This window comes from Pseudopipra pipra, chromosome 22 (assembly GCF_036250125.1).
Source record: "Pseudopipra pipra isolate bDixPip1 chromosome 22, bDixPip1.hap1, whole genome shotgun sequence".
NCBI lineage: Eukaryota > Metazoa > Chordata > Aves > Passeriformes > Pipridae > Pseudopipra > Pseudopipra pipra.
Window position 1 is genome coordinate 2956570 of NC_087570.1, and position 16394 is coordinate 2972963.

General features: G+C 53.9%; 1 protein-coding gene across 2 annotated transcripts; it reads left to right on the forward strand.

Moving 5' to 3' along the window:
- The first annotated feature begins 13857 nt into the window (after positions 1 to 13857).
- Positions 13858 to 16055, forward strand: HES4 (hes family bHLH transcription factor 4). Of its 2 annotated transcripts, none has more exons than XM_064678467.1 (4): positions 13858 to 14146; positions 14234 to 14329; positions 14420 to 14507; positions 15011 to 16055. In XM_064678467.1, the coding sequence occupies exons 1-4, from the start codon at positions 13940 to 13942 to the stop codon at positions 15601 to 15603; spliced, it is 984 nt and encodes a 327-aa protein (XP_064534537.1). In that variant the 5' UTR covers positions 13858 to 13939; the 3' UTR covers positions 15604 to 16055. The 2 variants fall into 2 exon arrangements, with proteins under 2 accessions (XP_064534537.1, XP_064534538.1); XM_064678468.1 differs by having other exon boundaries at positions 13859 to 14050.
- The last annotated feature ends 339 nt before the right edge of the window (positions 16056 to 16394 follow it).

Genomic DNA, 16394 nt, shown 5'->3' on the forward strand with positions numbered 1-16394 from the left:
CAGGGCTTTGCCTGAAAGACGGGAAAGGTCTGAAGGACGGAGACGGGGGGTTTCGGGAGGAGCCCGGCTCTGGCTTCAAGGGAGCTTGGACTGTGGGAATGTGAGATCTGTTCAGCTCTAGGGTTAGTCAGGCTCAGTCTCAAGAGCTCTCCAGCCTTATCTCCACGTGGGATGAGCTCCAGTTCACTTTTCCTTTCCCAAGGAACATCAGACAAGGGTCATGCTCGAGGCTGGTCCAGCAAAGACTAAAACATGAAGCTGGGGCCAGAGTGAGCTTTTGGTGGGCATCAGGGGATGTCAAAGGATGAAGAAGATAATTCCAAGCATAAGCATATGCAGAGATTACAGCATGAAAAGAGAGCATGGTGCCCGTAGCCTGAGCTGATATAAAGCACCGGAGCTTTGAAGGATCTGCACAGATTTGTGCCAGCTGAAAGCTTAGCCTCAGAAGTGGATTTGGTTTAACCCTCTGGAAGCATGCTGGGAGGCACTGGAGAGAAACTGGGCACTGCATCCTCCCAGTTTGCTGGCTTGACCCTACCCCAGCTGATTAAAACATACATTTCCTCAGAGAGGCCAGACCTGTCAGTGCTGGGCATGGAGAGTGTCCAAACCCACATGTGCTGTTGTCCAGTTTCACCTCCCCACTGCCCATACAGCACCCAGTGCCCCCTGGCACCACCCTTCCCATCTGGACTCTGAGGTTAAATCCACAAGTTGTCCTTCTGTTTGCAATTCCAAGGAAAATAAGCTTGATCCTCCCCTTGCTTCGCTGTGCAGACAGCGAGGATTTGGCTGGGATCTCCCTTTCCCAGGCTGCCTGTGGGAAAGGAGGGAAAGCCACAGAGGGAAACTTTCCTAATTCCCTTCCACATGGCCACCACCTAACCCTGCTTTCAAGGATTATGCTGGATGGGCATTGCTTCCGCTGGCTATTTCCCAGGGGACGGAAAATAAATGAACCTGGAGTTTAAATTAAATCCCATCAATGGCAAAGCACTTGCAGGGCTGGACGTGTCTCTCCCAAGTGCCTCCAAGTTCCCTGAGCTCTGCTTAAGCTCACAAGGTGTAAGTGGAGCCAAGACCTCCACTTGCCTCTTCAAGCCTTCCCCATTTTTGTCTGGGCACATCACATGGTGCCCAGTGAAGGCAGGCACCAGGTTCAGCTCCACATGCAGCTTTTTTTCCCAGCACAAGAATTTCCTTTGCGCCCACAGACCTTTGGTCCTGCTCTTGGAGAACTTGGGTGCAGAAGTAAAGGCTGTTTCAAGACGTTTGCTCCCCACTTGTCTCCTCTGTGGATCAGCAAAGCAGACACCTGAAGCCCCGAGCCTGATCCCTGCCCGTGAGATAACTCTCATTTGCTAATTCCATATATTTTCCAGAGGCAGCACCTGAAAAATAGGCCCAAACCCAGCGCTCTGAAGCGAACGCTGTGGCTGCTGGAGGGCCCCTGGGCTGCCAGAAACGCTGTCTGAGAGACGAAACGCGCCGGTAAAAACCAAGGGTCTTGACCCTGAGGTGGTAATTAAAGATCCCACGGCAGTTTTTTTGCAAGAGTAAGGGAACTGGCCCTGCTGTCCTGGCCAAAATCCAGCTTGGGTAATTATATTCACCCCCTCGACCCCACCGGGCTGGGTCGGTGGCAGCTGTGACATGACATAGTGTGTGCTGGGGCTTCAGAGCCCAGCGGGGGCCCGGCCGGCCACGACTGGAGGGACCTGGGAGCAAGATAAAAGGTGAGCTGAGGGTATTCAGCTCCTAACCCTGCTGCTAGCTCATTAAAAGACAACATTTGCAGGTCCCCTTTAAACTGTTTATCCATTATTGAAAATACCATATGTTACATGTCCATGAAGATCAGCTTTCAGCCGCAAGATAAGCTGCGTCCATTTATTGTTCTTCCCTCTCTCCCTCCCTCCCTCCCTCCCTCTGGGCTTTTAATTACATCCATCACCTCCCACCCCTCTCTGGTGGAGCTGGCTTCGTGTCTCACCAGCCCCAGCGAGGGAACAAGGCCCATTTTTTTTCTCCCCCCCCTCTTTGGAAGGGAGCAATTGTTTCGCTTCCCGCACACAAGTCTTGGAGCGAGAGACATTTAGCAGCCGCTGTGAAATTTCAGCCAGGATTGGAATTTATTTTAAGACGCCGGCCTTTAAATTTTTCATTAAACCTTCTCCCCCTGCCATGCAGCGGCTTCTGCAGGGACCAAGGGAACGTGGTGTTTATATGCCTGGCACGTTGGGAGAGGATGGAGGATTTCACACCACCCCGGGCAGAGGCTTCCCAGCGCAGCACATGCCTCTGGTGAGGCTCCACAGCCGCTGCAAACCCCTCCAGCCTGGCTTGAATTTCAAATGCCACCCCGCTTGCATGGAGTTAAACGTGCTGCCTCTCGCAGGAGCAGCCCTCTGAGCTCCCTTTTTCCATGAGCTGCGTGTGGCTTCTCACCCGCCGGGGTGCTGAGCCCACGGTGTGGTGCTGGGAGATCACAGCAGGTGCTTGGAGCACTGCTGGCTCCAGGGATTGCTTGAAGCATCCTATTATAAGACCTGGGGTTTTGTTGCTTGTAACTCTGCCAGACCTCAGGTGCCTGAGCTGAAATTTTCCGTGCCAGGCGTCTGCTTTTGCAGGGAAAGGGAGATGCCTGCAGCAAACTCAGAGGGGATGGAACAGCCTGCAGGAGATCTCCCTTCTTCTCCCCGTGTGCTCTTGTTGGATTTACCTTCCAGCTCCCTCTGTATGTGAGCCAGGGGCTTGGCAAACATCAACCAAACCCGTGCACAAGACGAGCTGGGGCTCCCACAGATCCATGGCTCGTGATCGTGGTGTTAAAGACACCGTCACGCTCCACGGTGCTGGGATGGGGCTGCCAGCACAGGCTGGAGCAGCATTTCTAAAATGTCATGTGCCTGAGTTTGCAGCCTTACCCAAGTTCTCTCTTTCTCACGTGCAATAATTTTCTAGTGTCAGCTCTTTTGGATCATTGGCTGGTCTTTTAGATTTTCCTGAATAAGACCTGAAAAAGCGCCGTGAGGGAGTGCAGTAACTCCTGACTGAGCTTGGCAAACCAAAGGGAAAAGCCTGACCAACCCTCTATTAGGAGTCCTCTGGCCCAAATTTGGTTGCTGTCAGACCAGTGGCTTCCCTGCAGAGGGATTACAATCCCAGGAAAGCCACAGGAGGAGAACTGCTCCTCTGGCAGAGCCTCTCATGGATGGGAGCATCTCCACAGGGTGCAGCCCAGCATCCCACCTCTGCAAATTCCTCAAGGACCGTGGTGGTTTCAATGCATCCAGGTCCCAACTCTGCAGCCAGATCACACTAACAGGGTTTAACCCCTTTGCAGGCAAGGGGTTCCCCCAAACCCTCAGGGCTCCCTGTGCCCTTCCACATGGAACACCCCATTCCACACGGAACGCCCCATCCCGGCCCCACATACCAGACCCAAGCTCTCTGCCAGGTTTTTGCAGGGCAGCAGGTTGAGCTCCAGGCTGCCAGCCCATTTAACGTGCAGCAGCGAGGTGTATCATTAATTTATTAATTATTCATGGGGTGCCAGACGGGCAGGCAGAGATCAGACAGGAATTGCTGGCTCCCAGCGCGCTCCCGGACTCTCCTTATGGCAAGACTTGCTCTTCAGTCCCGGGCACGTTGTCACTGGCCACCTGCTTGTGATGGGACAGTCTTTGTTAAAATCCCAATTAGCATATAATAAGGTAGGAACAAATCCTGACTCTCCCAAGCCAGACAGGCCCCAATTTCCCTTTCTTTCCCTTTTTTTTTTTAACAAAAGATTTCCTGTCATTAAAACTCAAGGGGGGTGAGAACAAGGGTTTGGATTAGTGGGGGGGTGAGACCTGCTGGGTGCCTGGAGCCCAAGACCACATCTCACCCTGTGGGGAGCCCACAGAGCCTCTGGGGAGCCCACAGACCCTCTGGGTTGACCAGCTGCAGCCACCAGGACCCAGAATGAATTTCTACCCACAAACAAGTCAGTAGGAAAAATTTCTTCACAGAAATCTTGGTCAGGCACTGGAACAGGCTGTTCAGGGCTGTGGTGGAACCACCATCCCTGGAAGTGCTGAGAAACCCTGTGGATGTGGCCCTTGGGGACACGGTTTAGTGGTGAACACTGTGCTGGGTTAATGTCACCACTCCACTGGCAGTTTCTGGGGGTCTCATGGGTTAAACTGTGCTGGGATTTTGGCTACTTGTGTCTCCATGTGTCCATTTTCCTTCCCCCCCACGCCTCACACACCGTTCCCTAGAGCACCCAGCCACGTCAAGTTAGGCTTAAGAATGATTCATTTGAGTTCCACTTCCTTCAAAATCCAAATCCTGGGCTCAGTCCTTCTCCCTTCATTTCCAAACAGGTTTCACTCCAGGCACAATGCCTTCAGTAAGAACAACAGGCGGAAACTGGAACAAAAGTCAGTATTTTTCCTGTCCAGAGGAAGTCTGGAGCATTCAGGTTCAAACCACGGAGAGACAAAGATACATGAGAGACAACACTCTGTGTGTGATGCTTGGAGGAGCAAATGTGTCCTAAACCCATGAGCTAGGGAGGGACTGTGGCTGTCACTGCTCTGCAGGCAGTGGGAGGTGTGCCAGGCTGGGTGTCCTGCCTCTCCCACCCGACGAAGACAACTCTTCTTTGCCATTCCATTGAATTTTTAATATAAAGCTGATACCATGAAAAATGACGGCCTTCTCCCCGGGAGACAATGGGGTATTTTTCAGGGAGTTGTTTTGCTCATTGTGTCCCTCGTGGGGATCTTCTTTTGCTTATTTTTGACTGGGGCAAGTTTTATCAAAGCCGCGAAATGACTCCAAGTCGCGGTGACAATGGCGGGGGGGATGAAGTCACAACGTTAATCTTCTCTGTGCAACTCTAAAGAAGTGGAAACTTCCACTGAATGCCATGAAATCCTCCCCACAATGAAGTTGTTCAGACATGCCAGTCACAAGGTCATAACATCTACGGAAGTGGAAATCTTCCTGGAAGGAAAAGGTCTGGCCTGGTGCTGACAGGAGGGTCTCTAGATGTTGAAACCTGGTGCCTATATGGTTGTTTTTTTTACAAGTAGAGAAATGGAGAGTGAGAATTCATGGAATCCTATAATGGTTTGGGTTGGAAGAGGCCTTAGAGCTCATCTCATTCCACTCCCCCTGCCACGGGCAGGGACACCTTCCACTAAATCAGGTTGTTCCAGGACTCAGCAGCATCACCAAACACCTCTCGGAGCAGCGAGGAGCCTCCCACCCTAAAATAAGGATGAGATGACACAGCCTCAGGCTGCTCTAAGGGAGGTTCAGGCTGGACATCAGAAGGAATTTCTTCACAGGAAAGTTGTTAAATGTTGTCAGGGGCTGCCCAGGGAGGTTTGGAGTCCCCACCCCTGGAGGTGCCCAAGGAAGGCCTGGCCGTGGCACTCAGTGCTCTGGGCTGGGGGACGAGGTGGGGATGGGGCCCAGGGTGGACTCGATGGTTTTGGAGTTCTTTTCCAACCTCAGTGATTCTGTGGCTCTGTGATTCTGTGATCTGGATCAGGGATTCTGGTGTGTGAAGGTCCCAGACTGATCTTTTCCTGGTGCCTGACAAAAGAAAAGCGAGGTGAACACTCGGAGCTGTGGAAACCAACCAAGAAGGTGTTGCTTTGTTTTCTGTGATTCTTCTGAGCTCCTTGTGGGGTTGTTTGAGGGGAAGGGTGGGCTGGGTAAAGGACAGACACCAAAGTGTGTCCTAGTACCTGGGGAACTCCAGAGGAAAACAGCTTATTTCATTAGCCTTGTAAACAAGACGGACTTTTTCAAAATATTTATTTTAGGAATCAAATTAGATGTTCCAGCTCTTTGGGAATCCAATTCCCCCTTTCTGCAGGTCCTAGTCAGGGTTCCCAATGCATCAGTGCACGGCTTTAAAGGCATTTCTCCCCTCTTTTGGATTAGTGACCCATTCTAACAGGTCTTCATTGACGGGGAGTGTGGGTCTCTCAAAGAGTCCATTGGATACAGCTTACAAAAGAGTTTAGCCGGAGATGAAGAGTTTACAAAAAGTTTGTAGGAAACCGTGGAGTCCTTTTAAAAGAGAATAAACTGCCACTGCTGTGTCTGGGTTGAGTTAATCTGATTAGGCCAAGCTCATCAACAGGCCCACTGAAAAGAATGAGGCGGGGGGAAAGCAAGCTGTGGACGGGGCCAAGGGAAAAAAAACGAGGGACCTTTTTACCAGAGAAGTCAAACAAAACCTATTGTTGCAGAGCATGCTTGCCTACAGATGGCAAAATGACAAATCTTTTCAAAGGCAAAGCAAATATAATTGATGGCTTTTTTTTTTTTTTTCCCCTTCCTTTCCTCCAGGTATGGGAACAGACACTTAATAAGATTAAGGGAAACCGAAAGGAAAGGGGCTTGTGAAATGCTGTGGATGTTGGTCTTGGGTGTTTGGATGGCAGAGGATGATGGAGTTTACCCATTCTGCATTAAAAAAAAATTGAGGAAAAAAGGGGTTTTCATGTGTTGTCTATGCTCCTAAGTCCCTTGGGAAAGGTGTATGCATCATTCCCCTACCCCCAGTAAATGGGTGTACTCTTCCAAACTCTGGGAGATGGCAGCACCCACCCAAGGAGTGAAGGAGTGGACCAGCAGGACCTCACCTAGGAGAGGCTCAATCCCTTGGGAAGCTGTGCCATCCCTCCTGCCCTGGCTCCTGCCATGTCACCTCCTGGGCAGCAAAGGGGCTGTGCAGGGTCAGGCTCCCCGGGCACAGAAAGGGGGTGGTGGCATCACTGCCCCACCTCGCTTTGAGCTGCTCATTGTGGGCAAATTAAAAAGCCTAATTCAAAGCCCTGCTGGAAAGTTACGTCACCACCACCACCAGCACCACCTTCCCAGGAGATATTTTAGGCTCTATATTTAGACCAGCTCCAAGTTGTGCTCGGATTTAACATAGGCAGCAACTCAGCCAATATAATTAAGAACAGTATCAGTGGAAGGCATGTAAGGAGATTTTCTCCCCAAGGCCACCTAATACAGATGTAATTGACTCTATTTTCTGCTTTCTGCACATGGATTGCAGCAACTCAGCCCCTATTATCTATCAACAAATGAACAGGACCCAGTGAAAGGGACCTCTTCAACCAGGACTGGGGTTAGAGAATGGAGCACTGGGCTGTGTTAAATCTGGACACAACGCCGCTCCGTTCCCTCGCTTTTTATCTCCGCCGCCTTTTCAAGATGTTTTCCAGCGAAGGGTAAGTCAGCAAATATGTGTTTGGGCAAAGTGTTGGCACTTGCTAAAGAAGAGAACATCTGTCTCAATCAGCTGGTCTATTCTGCGGCGGCGGCTCAACGGAGGCTCTCAGCACGGAGAGACAAAACCGGGGCGACGTCTTCAGAAAGGGGTTTTTGTCTACGCGGTTGCAATTTTCTTTCGCTCGGATTTCCAAGGGCGGGGAAGGAGGAAGGGAGGGGAGAAAAGAAATTAAACCCCATTTGCTTCCTAGTTAAAAAAAAAAAAAAAAAAAAAAAAAAAAAGAGGCCTCGGGGAAGAAAAAATTTTAAAAAAAATAAAAATAATAATAAAAAAAAAAATCTGCATTTCTTAACGTTGCAAAAATTCCTGCGGCGTTCCCGCAGCCAGTTTCGCAGCTCCCGAGAAACGATGTCCTCAGTAGCAGTGGGAGAGATGAATAAGAGCTTGTTAGTGCTCAGACAGTAATTTTCTTAGAAATATCTTTGCCTTCAGCTGAGAGAGGCCCGATGGCTCCGGGGTTTGCTCTCCCTGTGCTCCGTGAGTGACCAGACGGTGCCGCCCCAGCGGGCAGCGCGTGCCGGACGTAGGGAACGTGCCCAGTCTGGAAGCGCCTGGAATTCAGACAGCGTGAAACCAAGCACGTGGAGGAACGAGAGGAGCCCTTGGCACACCTCAAGGCACGGCTATAGAGTTGTAGAATCATGCAATCATGGAATTGTTAAGGTTGGAAAAGACCATAAAGGTCAAGTCCAACCATCAAGCAACAGGTGAGCCCTGTTCACCACGTCCTCGAGTGCCACATCCACATGTTTTTTTGGACACTTCCAGGAATGGTGACTCCACCACTGCCCCATGCAGACTGTTCCAATGCTTGACAACCCTTTCCAATTTTTTCCTAATATCTAATCCAAGTGGAAGATGGAAGAGCCTTTTGCTCATGAGATGCGGCCTCAACTCCAGAGCTCTGTGAAGACACCTGGGCACAGACTCTGTGGGTAACAGGGAGATGGCAGTGCTGAAACCAAGCACATGGAGGAATGAGGGAAGCCTTTTGCATGCCTCAAGGCACGGCTATAGAATCATAGAATGGTGGAATCATGGAATTGTTAGGGTTGGAAAAGACCATAAAGATCAAGTCCAACCGTCAAACCCCACACCACCACCTTGTTCACCATTAAACCACATCCTCAAGTGACACGGTGTTTTGAACACTTCCAGGGATGGTGACTCCACCACTGCCCTATGCAGATTGTTCCAATGCTTGACAATCTCCTTTTCATGAAAATTTTTTTCCTAATATCCAATTGAAATGGAAGATGAAAGAGCCTTTTGCTCATGAGATGCGACCTCAGCTCCAGAGCTTTGCGAAGGCATCTGGCCACAGACTCTGTGGGTAACGGGGAGATGGCAGTGCTGAAGCCTGAGCCTGTGGTTTCTCCCTGATCTGGTGCTGTCAGAAGTGCTTGTAACTGGCTTTGGAGGGATGGGGAGGAGCAGAGCACAGCAGAGATGGGCCGGGGGTCGCATGGAGTCACAACTCACAAAAGCTGCTCCGTGTTTCCCCCAACTCCTTTCTGGCCCTGGGCTTGTTTGGGGGATTTTGCCAGTCATATGACCCTGATAATTAATTTCAGCTGATTAGAGCTGTAAGCTCTAAGGGACAAAAGAGGCCGAGCGAGGTTTGAAAAGGATGCTCGGGGCAGAAGGGCTGTACTGTAATTTGTTACACATTATCGTCTGCTAAAGAACCTCCTCGCAATCTGCCAGGGCCTTAATGTCTTAATTTCTCCTTCAGCATTCCCTTTGACACACTATCCAAAGTGATGTATGGCGAGGGGGGGGGGGGTGGTGGTGGGGGAATGATTGCATGGGATCAAGCCGAGGGAAATCCAGGAGGGATTACAGCCCAATCCCTGGGCAAACAGGCGCTGGAGTGGCTGAACAGCCACAGCTGTCTGCCCAACAATACCCAGAACAAACAGCGCCGGGGGAACAAGGCACGGCCAGGGGCACAGGCAGCCAGCCCCGGGAAGGAGACAAAACCCCCATTCAGCCCCCTGGGACCCCGGGGCCTTTTATGAGCCTTTTCACCCCAGCTGCAAAGCTTTTGAGTCGGGGCTTCCAAATTTTTTAGAAGCCCGGCTGTAATAAAATTGGGTTTAGGGATCAAAGAGAGCCGGGCATCCAGTGAGTATCCGGGCTGGGCAAGGACAAGTGGGGACTGCCACCAGCAGTTTGTCCTCTTCTGTTCACCCTCATCTAATCAAACACCAATATTAGGGTTAATAACCTGTCTCACGTTGCCGGTCTTCAGGCGGAAAGAGCCTTTAAGCTGTTTTTATTTAAAAAAACACAACATGTATGAACGTGATGGGGTTTTTTTTTAAGGGATCAAGATTAAATATATAGGCCATGCCCAGAGAGGAATCACAGGGACTTTTCACATAAGCCTTAAGAAGGAAAATCCCAGGTCTCCCATCCAGAGACAGTTTAAAGGCTTTCACTTTCCCAGCGCGGATTCAGGACAGGTTGATGGTGGCACAGGCTGTAAAACCCAAATTATCCCAAGCCAGGGTAGTGCTAACCACAAGTGAGTCATTGCATGAGAGCAGGAGGGAATCCACGTGAATAAATGCAGTTCCAGTTGCAATGGAACAAATGCAAGTGAATAAATGCACTGGGATAAATGCAAGCGAGTGGATGCAATTCCAGCTGCAATTCCAGCTGAATTCCAGGATTCACCAGTCGTGCCACTTTTTTCTTTGGTGTCTCCTGTGGACCTTGCTGGTGAACCACACTGATGATAAAATAGGAGGTAAAATAGATGCACATGAGCTGAGATGGAGAAAAGCTGCTTATAAGGAGAAAAGCCTTTGTGAGGAAGACTCTGCCCACCCTCTGCTCAGCACCACCCTCCACTCTGATTTCCCAACACCCCACATTTCTCTGACACCCTGCAGGAAGCCAAAATTCCCAGGGACTTGGCATCCTCTGGCCAAGACAGACCTTAAATGGGGGGCTCAGGTGGGAATGAGGCTCAGAGTAAAGCAACACATGTCCAAAACCCCAGTCCTGGAGTAAAACAGAATCCTGGCTTAATCTGAAATTACTTAAGGGAATGAGAGTCTTTCCCCTGATTTCTCTGAGCTTTGAAACCTGAAGACACGTGAAACTGGAGGAGAGGGGCTGGGTGTTATGTCAGAGGTTTAGAATGACAAAAATTCTCCCAAGTTATCACATGGAATTCTCTCTGGAGAGGAGCACAGTCAGTAATCACTGCTCCCAGCCTGGGAATTGCAATATTTGATGTAGATTCTGTTGAAAAACTTGCTTGATTGATGTTATTTTTTTCCCCACTGTAATTATGTAATTAATGCATTCAGAATTAACTGTCAAAGGAGGGACATTATTTTTTGTTATTAGTTATTTCCTCACAGCGCTTTTACAGTCTCCCTTATTTTTAAGGGGAGGCTGCACAAAGGGCTGTTGTTCTGCATTTTATTGGTCTCATAAGGAAACAGATCCCTGAACCTTCCCAATGACACTTATAAAGCCAACATTTATTATTCCCCAGCGAGGCAACCTGCCCTTTTTTTGCAGAGGAATGGGGCTGCACCGGTGGTGCTCACCCAGAAAAACAACACACCTCCCACAAACCCAAAAATCATCATTCAGCCCAGAATTGCTGTTTCTGCGGTCACGTGTGCCTTAGTGTGAGAGAGGGAAAGGAGCCTGAAATAAATGTATTCTCCTGGAGCCTTTGATGTCTGCGGGAAGATGATGCTGTTTCCTACAGTACGTCTGCCTTGTGTGCATTTGGCAGCCTGGATGTGGCAAAACCACCTGAAATTGCGCCGGAGATGAAAGGCCCGGGAGCTGAGCAGGGAGGAGAAGGGAAAGATCTCCAAGTGGGTTTATTTCCTTTTTCAACCATCTTTTTTTCCCCATCTATCTTTTTTTTTTTCTGTCTTTTATCCTTCCTTCCTTCCTCTCTTCCTTCCTCCTTCTCTCTCTCCCTTCCTTCCTCCTTCTCTCTCTCCCTTCCTTCCTCCTTCCCTCCTTTCCACCCTTCCTCCCTTCCTTCCTCCCTCCCTCCCTCCTTTCTACCCTTCCTCCCTCCCTTTTCCTCCCTTCTCTTTGGCCCTCTGGGGCCCTTCCAGCCCCCTGGAATTGCCCCTGTCCCAGGCTGAGCCCACCAAACTCGCTGCACTTGTGCTTTCGGACCAGGAAAGGCTTTTTCCAAAGACCCTGGAGCGTTCAGCAGGGACTCAAGCTGCCACCACTCAGGTGTGGGACCGTCTCCACATCCCAGCAGTGGCCAGGGAATGCCCAAATTACTGCAGGAGCAGTGAAGGCAAACGGAGAATGATTCATTGGGGCAAATTAAAAGCAAAGCAGGAGCCGGGCCAACAATAGGGATTAAATGCAGTGTGTGGTTACATTCTCCTCCAAAAGAATTCCCACAAACTAAGCCGTGTTGCCCTTGGTTTTCAGAGGAGAATCAAACCTGATTTCATGAGAGTTTTCAAAATTTTATCAGGTGACTCTTTTATCCTTCAGAGCGGGTAAGAAAAGGGGAAAGAAAAAAAAAAAAAAAAGGACGTAATGCTTTTCAAGATATCACCCCGAATTTCATCTGTTGGCCTATGGAAAGCTAATTCCCAATTTATGATTATTAAAAGATTAAAGCCTGCAGCACCGAGGTTTAACACATATGCTGCATTCCCTGAAAAGGTCTTTAAAGAGGCAGGTTGTGAAATTAGCCAAGAGCTCGGGGGCTGCTTAACGATGGCAGTTCCACGTTAAAGGGAATTCTTTGGACACGGGAGCAGGATGTGCTGTGCCAGGGGAGCTCCCCGACCCTGGAGGGGCTGTGGGTGGGCACCGTGACCCCCAAAGCCCCCCCCAGGCTTTGAGACACTCTGTACCTGCCTGTGGGAGCACCTGGGAGCCCCAGGGTCCATCTGCACATGGAAAAGGTGGAAGATTTGGCACTTCCACCGCGGTGACATCGCGTGCCTGGTGTCACGCTCTGACGGTGGGCACAGAGCCCTGTTTTAATTAACCTTGATGACAAAAAGCAAGGGAATTTAGGCAAGAGGCAGACAGTCCCCTTGCGGGGGGGGGGGGTCAACTCACTGCCAAGCCCCCCCCCCCCCTTCTGCCGGGGGGGGACAAACTGCCGGGTGCCCTTGGTGCATCCACAGGGCTTGGGAAGGGGGTGTCACACCATGAGGGGTGACAGGAGGGGGGGTCCCTCACAACTCCAAGGGGATCTGACCCTTCCCGACTGGCTAAAATGGGGGTGGTCGCGGGGCACTGAAGCATCGCAAGGGTTCCCCGGGGAGGGGGGGGGTAGAAGGCGCTGTGGGCTCTGCCCCCCCCCGTTTGCTTCCAGCTTCCCACGCCGCGGGGGCTGCGCACACCCCCCTGACCCCCGTCCCCCATCCGGGTTTTGCTCCAGGGGGATGCAGGGAAAAGGGGGGAAACGGGGGCTCCCCGGTTCGGAGAGGGAAGGCAGGCAGCACGCCCGGCGGGAAGAGCGGGAATGCCACGGGGGGTGGAGGGGCGGGGGGTGTCCCCCAAGACTCCAGGGGGGTCCCGACCCTCCTTGACCGGCTGCACCGGGGGGTTTGAAGCATCGCAAGGGTTCCCCCGGGGGGGGGGAGAAGGCGCGTGGAGCTCTGCCCCCCCTTCCTGCCCCCGTTTGCTCCCAGCTTCCCACGCCGCGGGGGCTGCGAACACCCCCCGCTTCCCCCCTCCTCGCCTCCCTTTCTCCGCATCCCCCGGGATTTGGTGGGGCGGGAAGCGGGGGCTTCCCAGTGCGGAGGGGAAGGAAGGCAGCGCGCCCGGGGCGGCGGGGCGGGCGGGCGGGTGCGGGCCGCGCTGCCGGGGCGGCGGCGGGGCGGGGTTTTCCCATGGAGCCGGGAGCGCTCCGGCACGTGCTCCGCCGGGAAAACGGGGAAAAAAAAAATAAAAAAAAAAAAAAAGAGGGAAAGGGGGGGGGAATGGGAGAAGGGAAGGGGGGGGGAGAGGGAGGGGGGAAACGGGGGGGGAGCGCGCGCGCCGCCGCCTCCTTTGATTGACAGGCGGCGCGCCCGGCAGCCAATGGGAGCGCAGAGCGCCCGCCGGGCCCGGCCGCACCCCCCGCCCATTGGCCGCCCGCTCGCGTGCCGCGCCAGCCGCCGGGCGGCCCTCCCGTGTGACACCCGCGCGGAGGAGGAGGAGGAGGAGGAAGAGGCGGGCGGGCGGGCGGGCGGGCGGGCGGCGAGACCTCAGTGGGTGACAGCGCGGCGGCGGCGGCCGGGGAGAAGGGGGGGGGCGCTGGTGGTGTGAGGCAGCCCCGCCCTCGCGTCTGCCCCCCACGTGGGAGGAGAGGAGCGCGGAGGAGGCGGGGCGGGGCGCGGGGCGGGGCGCGGGGGGGTGTGGGCGGGGCGCGGCGCGGGCGCGGCGCCCAATGGGAGCGCGAGCGGCGCGGCGGGCCGGGCGCTGATTGGGCGGCGCCGAGTGTGGGAACGGCCGCGGCGGCGGGTTCGCACGGGCCGGGCCCCGCGGCCGCCGCCGCCGCCGCCGCTATAAAACGGGGGGCGCGGGGCGGGCGCCGCGCACGGAACCGGCCCCGCACCCGCCGCACGCGCCCGGCCCGCGACCCGCACCCGCCACCACCGAGCCCCTCGAGCCATGCCCGCCGACACGGGCATGGAGAAACCCACCGCCTCGCCCATCGCGGGCGCGCCCGCCAGCGCCAGCCACACGCCGGACAAGCCGCGGAGCGCCAGCGAGCACCGGAAGGTAAATGGAGGAGGAGGAGGAGGAGGAGGGTGCCGGTCGGGGCGCAGCAACGCTGGCGGCGGAGCTGGATGGCGGCAAGCCCGCGGCCGTGCTGAGGTCGGTGACGGGATGAGGCGGGCTGGGGGGATGCGGGGTTGTGCGGGGCGGTCGCTGAATGGATGCGCGCTCTCTCCCCCCGTGCAGTCGTCCAAGCCCATCATGGAGAAGCGGCGCCGGGCGCGCATCAATGAGAGCCTGGGGCAGCTGAAGACGCTCATCCTGGACGCGCTCAAGAAGGATGTAAGTGAGGGCCGAGAGTGCGGGGGGATGCGGGGTCGGGGGTCTGTCCGGCTGCGGGCAGCCCCTGATGGAGCCGCTGTCGTCCCGCAGAGCTCCCGGCACTCCAAGCTGGAGAAGGCGGACATCCTGGAGATGACTGTCAAGCACCTGCGGAACCTGCAGCGGGCGCAGATGACGGGTGAGTGGCTGCCCCGCTCCGGGGACAGGGGACACAGGACTAGGAACCGGGCTCCGGACCGGGAGCTGGGGCAGGAGACTGGGCATGGAGATATGGACCGAGGACAGAGGACTGGGAACCGGGTTCCGGACCGGGAGCTGGGGACAGAGAACTAGGGACCGGGTTCCACAGCGGGAGCTGGGGACAGAGGACCGGGGAGGGCACTCCGCGCAGGGGACACGTGACAGGGGAGCGGGGATGGGGTTCCGGATCGGAGACAGGGGATCGGGAACCGGCTCCAGACCAAACGCTGGGGACCGAGGACTAGAGCTCGGTCTCTACAACGAGGACTGGGGAGCAGGGAAGGAGCTCCGGACCGAGGGCTGAAGGCAGAGGACCTGGAACCGGGCTCCACATTAGGGGATAGTTGACCGGGCGCTGGGGACAGGGGACCGGGCTGCAGGGTACCGAGACCGGTGCTCCGGACCTTCCACTGACCTTCCGCCCCTCCCGCCCCCTCCCAGCCGCGCTCAGCGCCGACCCCACCGTCCTCGGCAAGTACCGGGCTGGATTCAACGAGTGCATGAACGAGGTGACCCGGTTCCTGTCCACCTGCGAAGGGGTGAACACCGACGTGCGCACCCGCCTGCTCAGCCACCTCTCGGCGTGCCTGGGCCAGATCGTGGCCATGAACTACCCCCCTCCTCCGCCGCCGCCCCCGCCCGCCGCCCAGCCCGCACATCTGGCGCAGCAGCCCCTGCACGTCCAGCTGCCTCCCGCCGCAGCTGGAGCCGTGCCCGTGCCCTGCAAGCTCAACCCCGCCGAAGCCCTGTCCCCCAAGGTCTACGGGGGCTTCCAGCTCGTCCCAGCCACCGACGGCCAGTTCGCTTTCCTCATCCCGAATCCGGCTTTTCCTCCCAGCTCCGGACCGGTTATTCCCCTCTATGCCAACGCCAACGTCCCGGTGTCCGCGGGCAGCGGCTCAGGGAATGCCGGTGCCACCCCCTCGGCATCCCCCGTGCAGGGCTTGACATCATTTGGGGGCAGCATTGGTCCAGCGTCCCAGGCTGGGAGTCCCATCGGAGAGCGCAGTGAATCCGTCTGGAGACCCTGGTGACTTCCCTAAAACTATTCCCCCTCTCTCCAAAAAAAAAACAAACAACAAACTCTTCTTGTTGGCTCCGTTGTATGGAGCCCCTGTTATGTTTGGTTTTTTTGTTTTTGTTTTTGTTTTTGTTTTTTTTTTAAAAGCAAATTTAACCAGAAAGGAAGAAAAAAAAAAAAAAAGGACCTCGCTATGAACGTGCTATTTATTATTTTCGGAGGTTGGGATCTCGACTTGTATTTTTACTCCTTTAAAATGCCTTTATTTGAGATACTTTTTTTAAAGAAAAAAAAAATAAATGAGAAATAGTTTTGTAACAAATATTCAAAAGTTATAATGCCAAAGTTGTTTGTATCCCGTTTGTCTGTGGGTGTGTGCGTGCCTGTGTTGAAGACTTCCAAAAAAAAAAAAGAAAAGAGAAAAAAAAAAGCAGGTGTTTAAATAAAGAATCTCTTTGAAATAGATTTTCTTTCCCCCCCCTTTCCTTTCATTTTGTTTGAGGGTGGGCAAGGACAGGCTCATCCTGTGTGTGCAAGAAAAAGTAGGAATGAACTTTATGGCCTTAAATAAGGCTGTTGGAAGGGATACCGGTGAAAAATAGTTGGAGGGGGAAGGTGATGGGGTTGAGGGGGGGTCTGGCAGTGTTAAATATCTCGTGAGAGCTTAGTATGTGTTCTGTTCTCAGTCAGAAGAAAGATTCCTAAAAAAATCCGCCCCTGGAAGCTGAGGAAACACAGGCTGCTTGCTACCTGCTCCAGAAATCAGGCTGCTCTCCAGCTTCCCCTCCTTCCCACCTCTCCTAG

Bases quoted from the DNA above. Each gene is read 5' to 3' on its own strand.
- HES4 (XM_064678467.1), top strand. From the start codon at position 13,940: ATGCCCGCCGACACGGGCATGGAGAAACCCACCGCCTCGCCCATCGCG. The intron at 14,147-14,233 runs GTCGGTGACGGG...CCCCCCGTGCAG, and splicing joins AAGCCCGCGGCCGTGCTGAG to TCGTCCAAGCCCATCATGGA. The intron at 14,508-15,010 runs GTGAGTGGCTGC...GCCCCCTCCCAG, and splicing joins GCAGCGGGCGCAGATGACGG to CCGCGCTCAGCGCCGACCCC.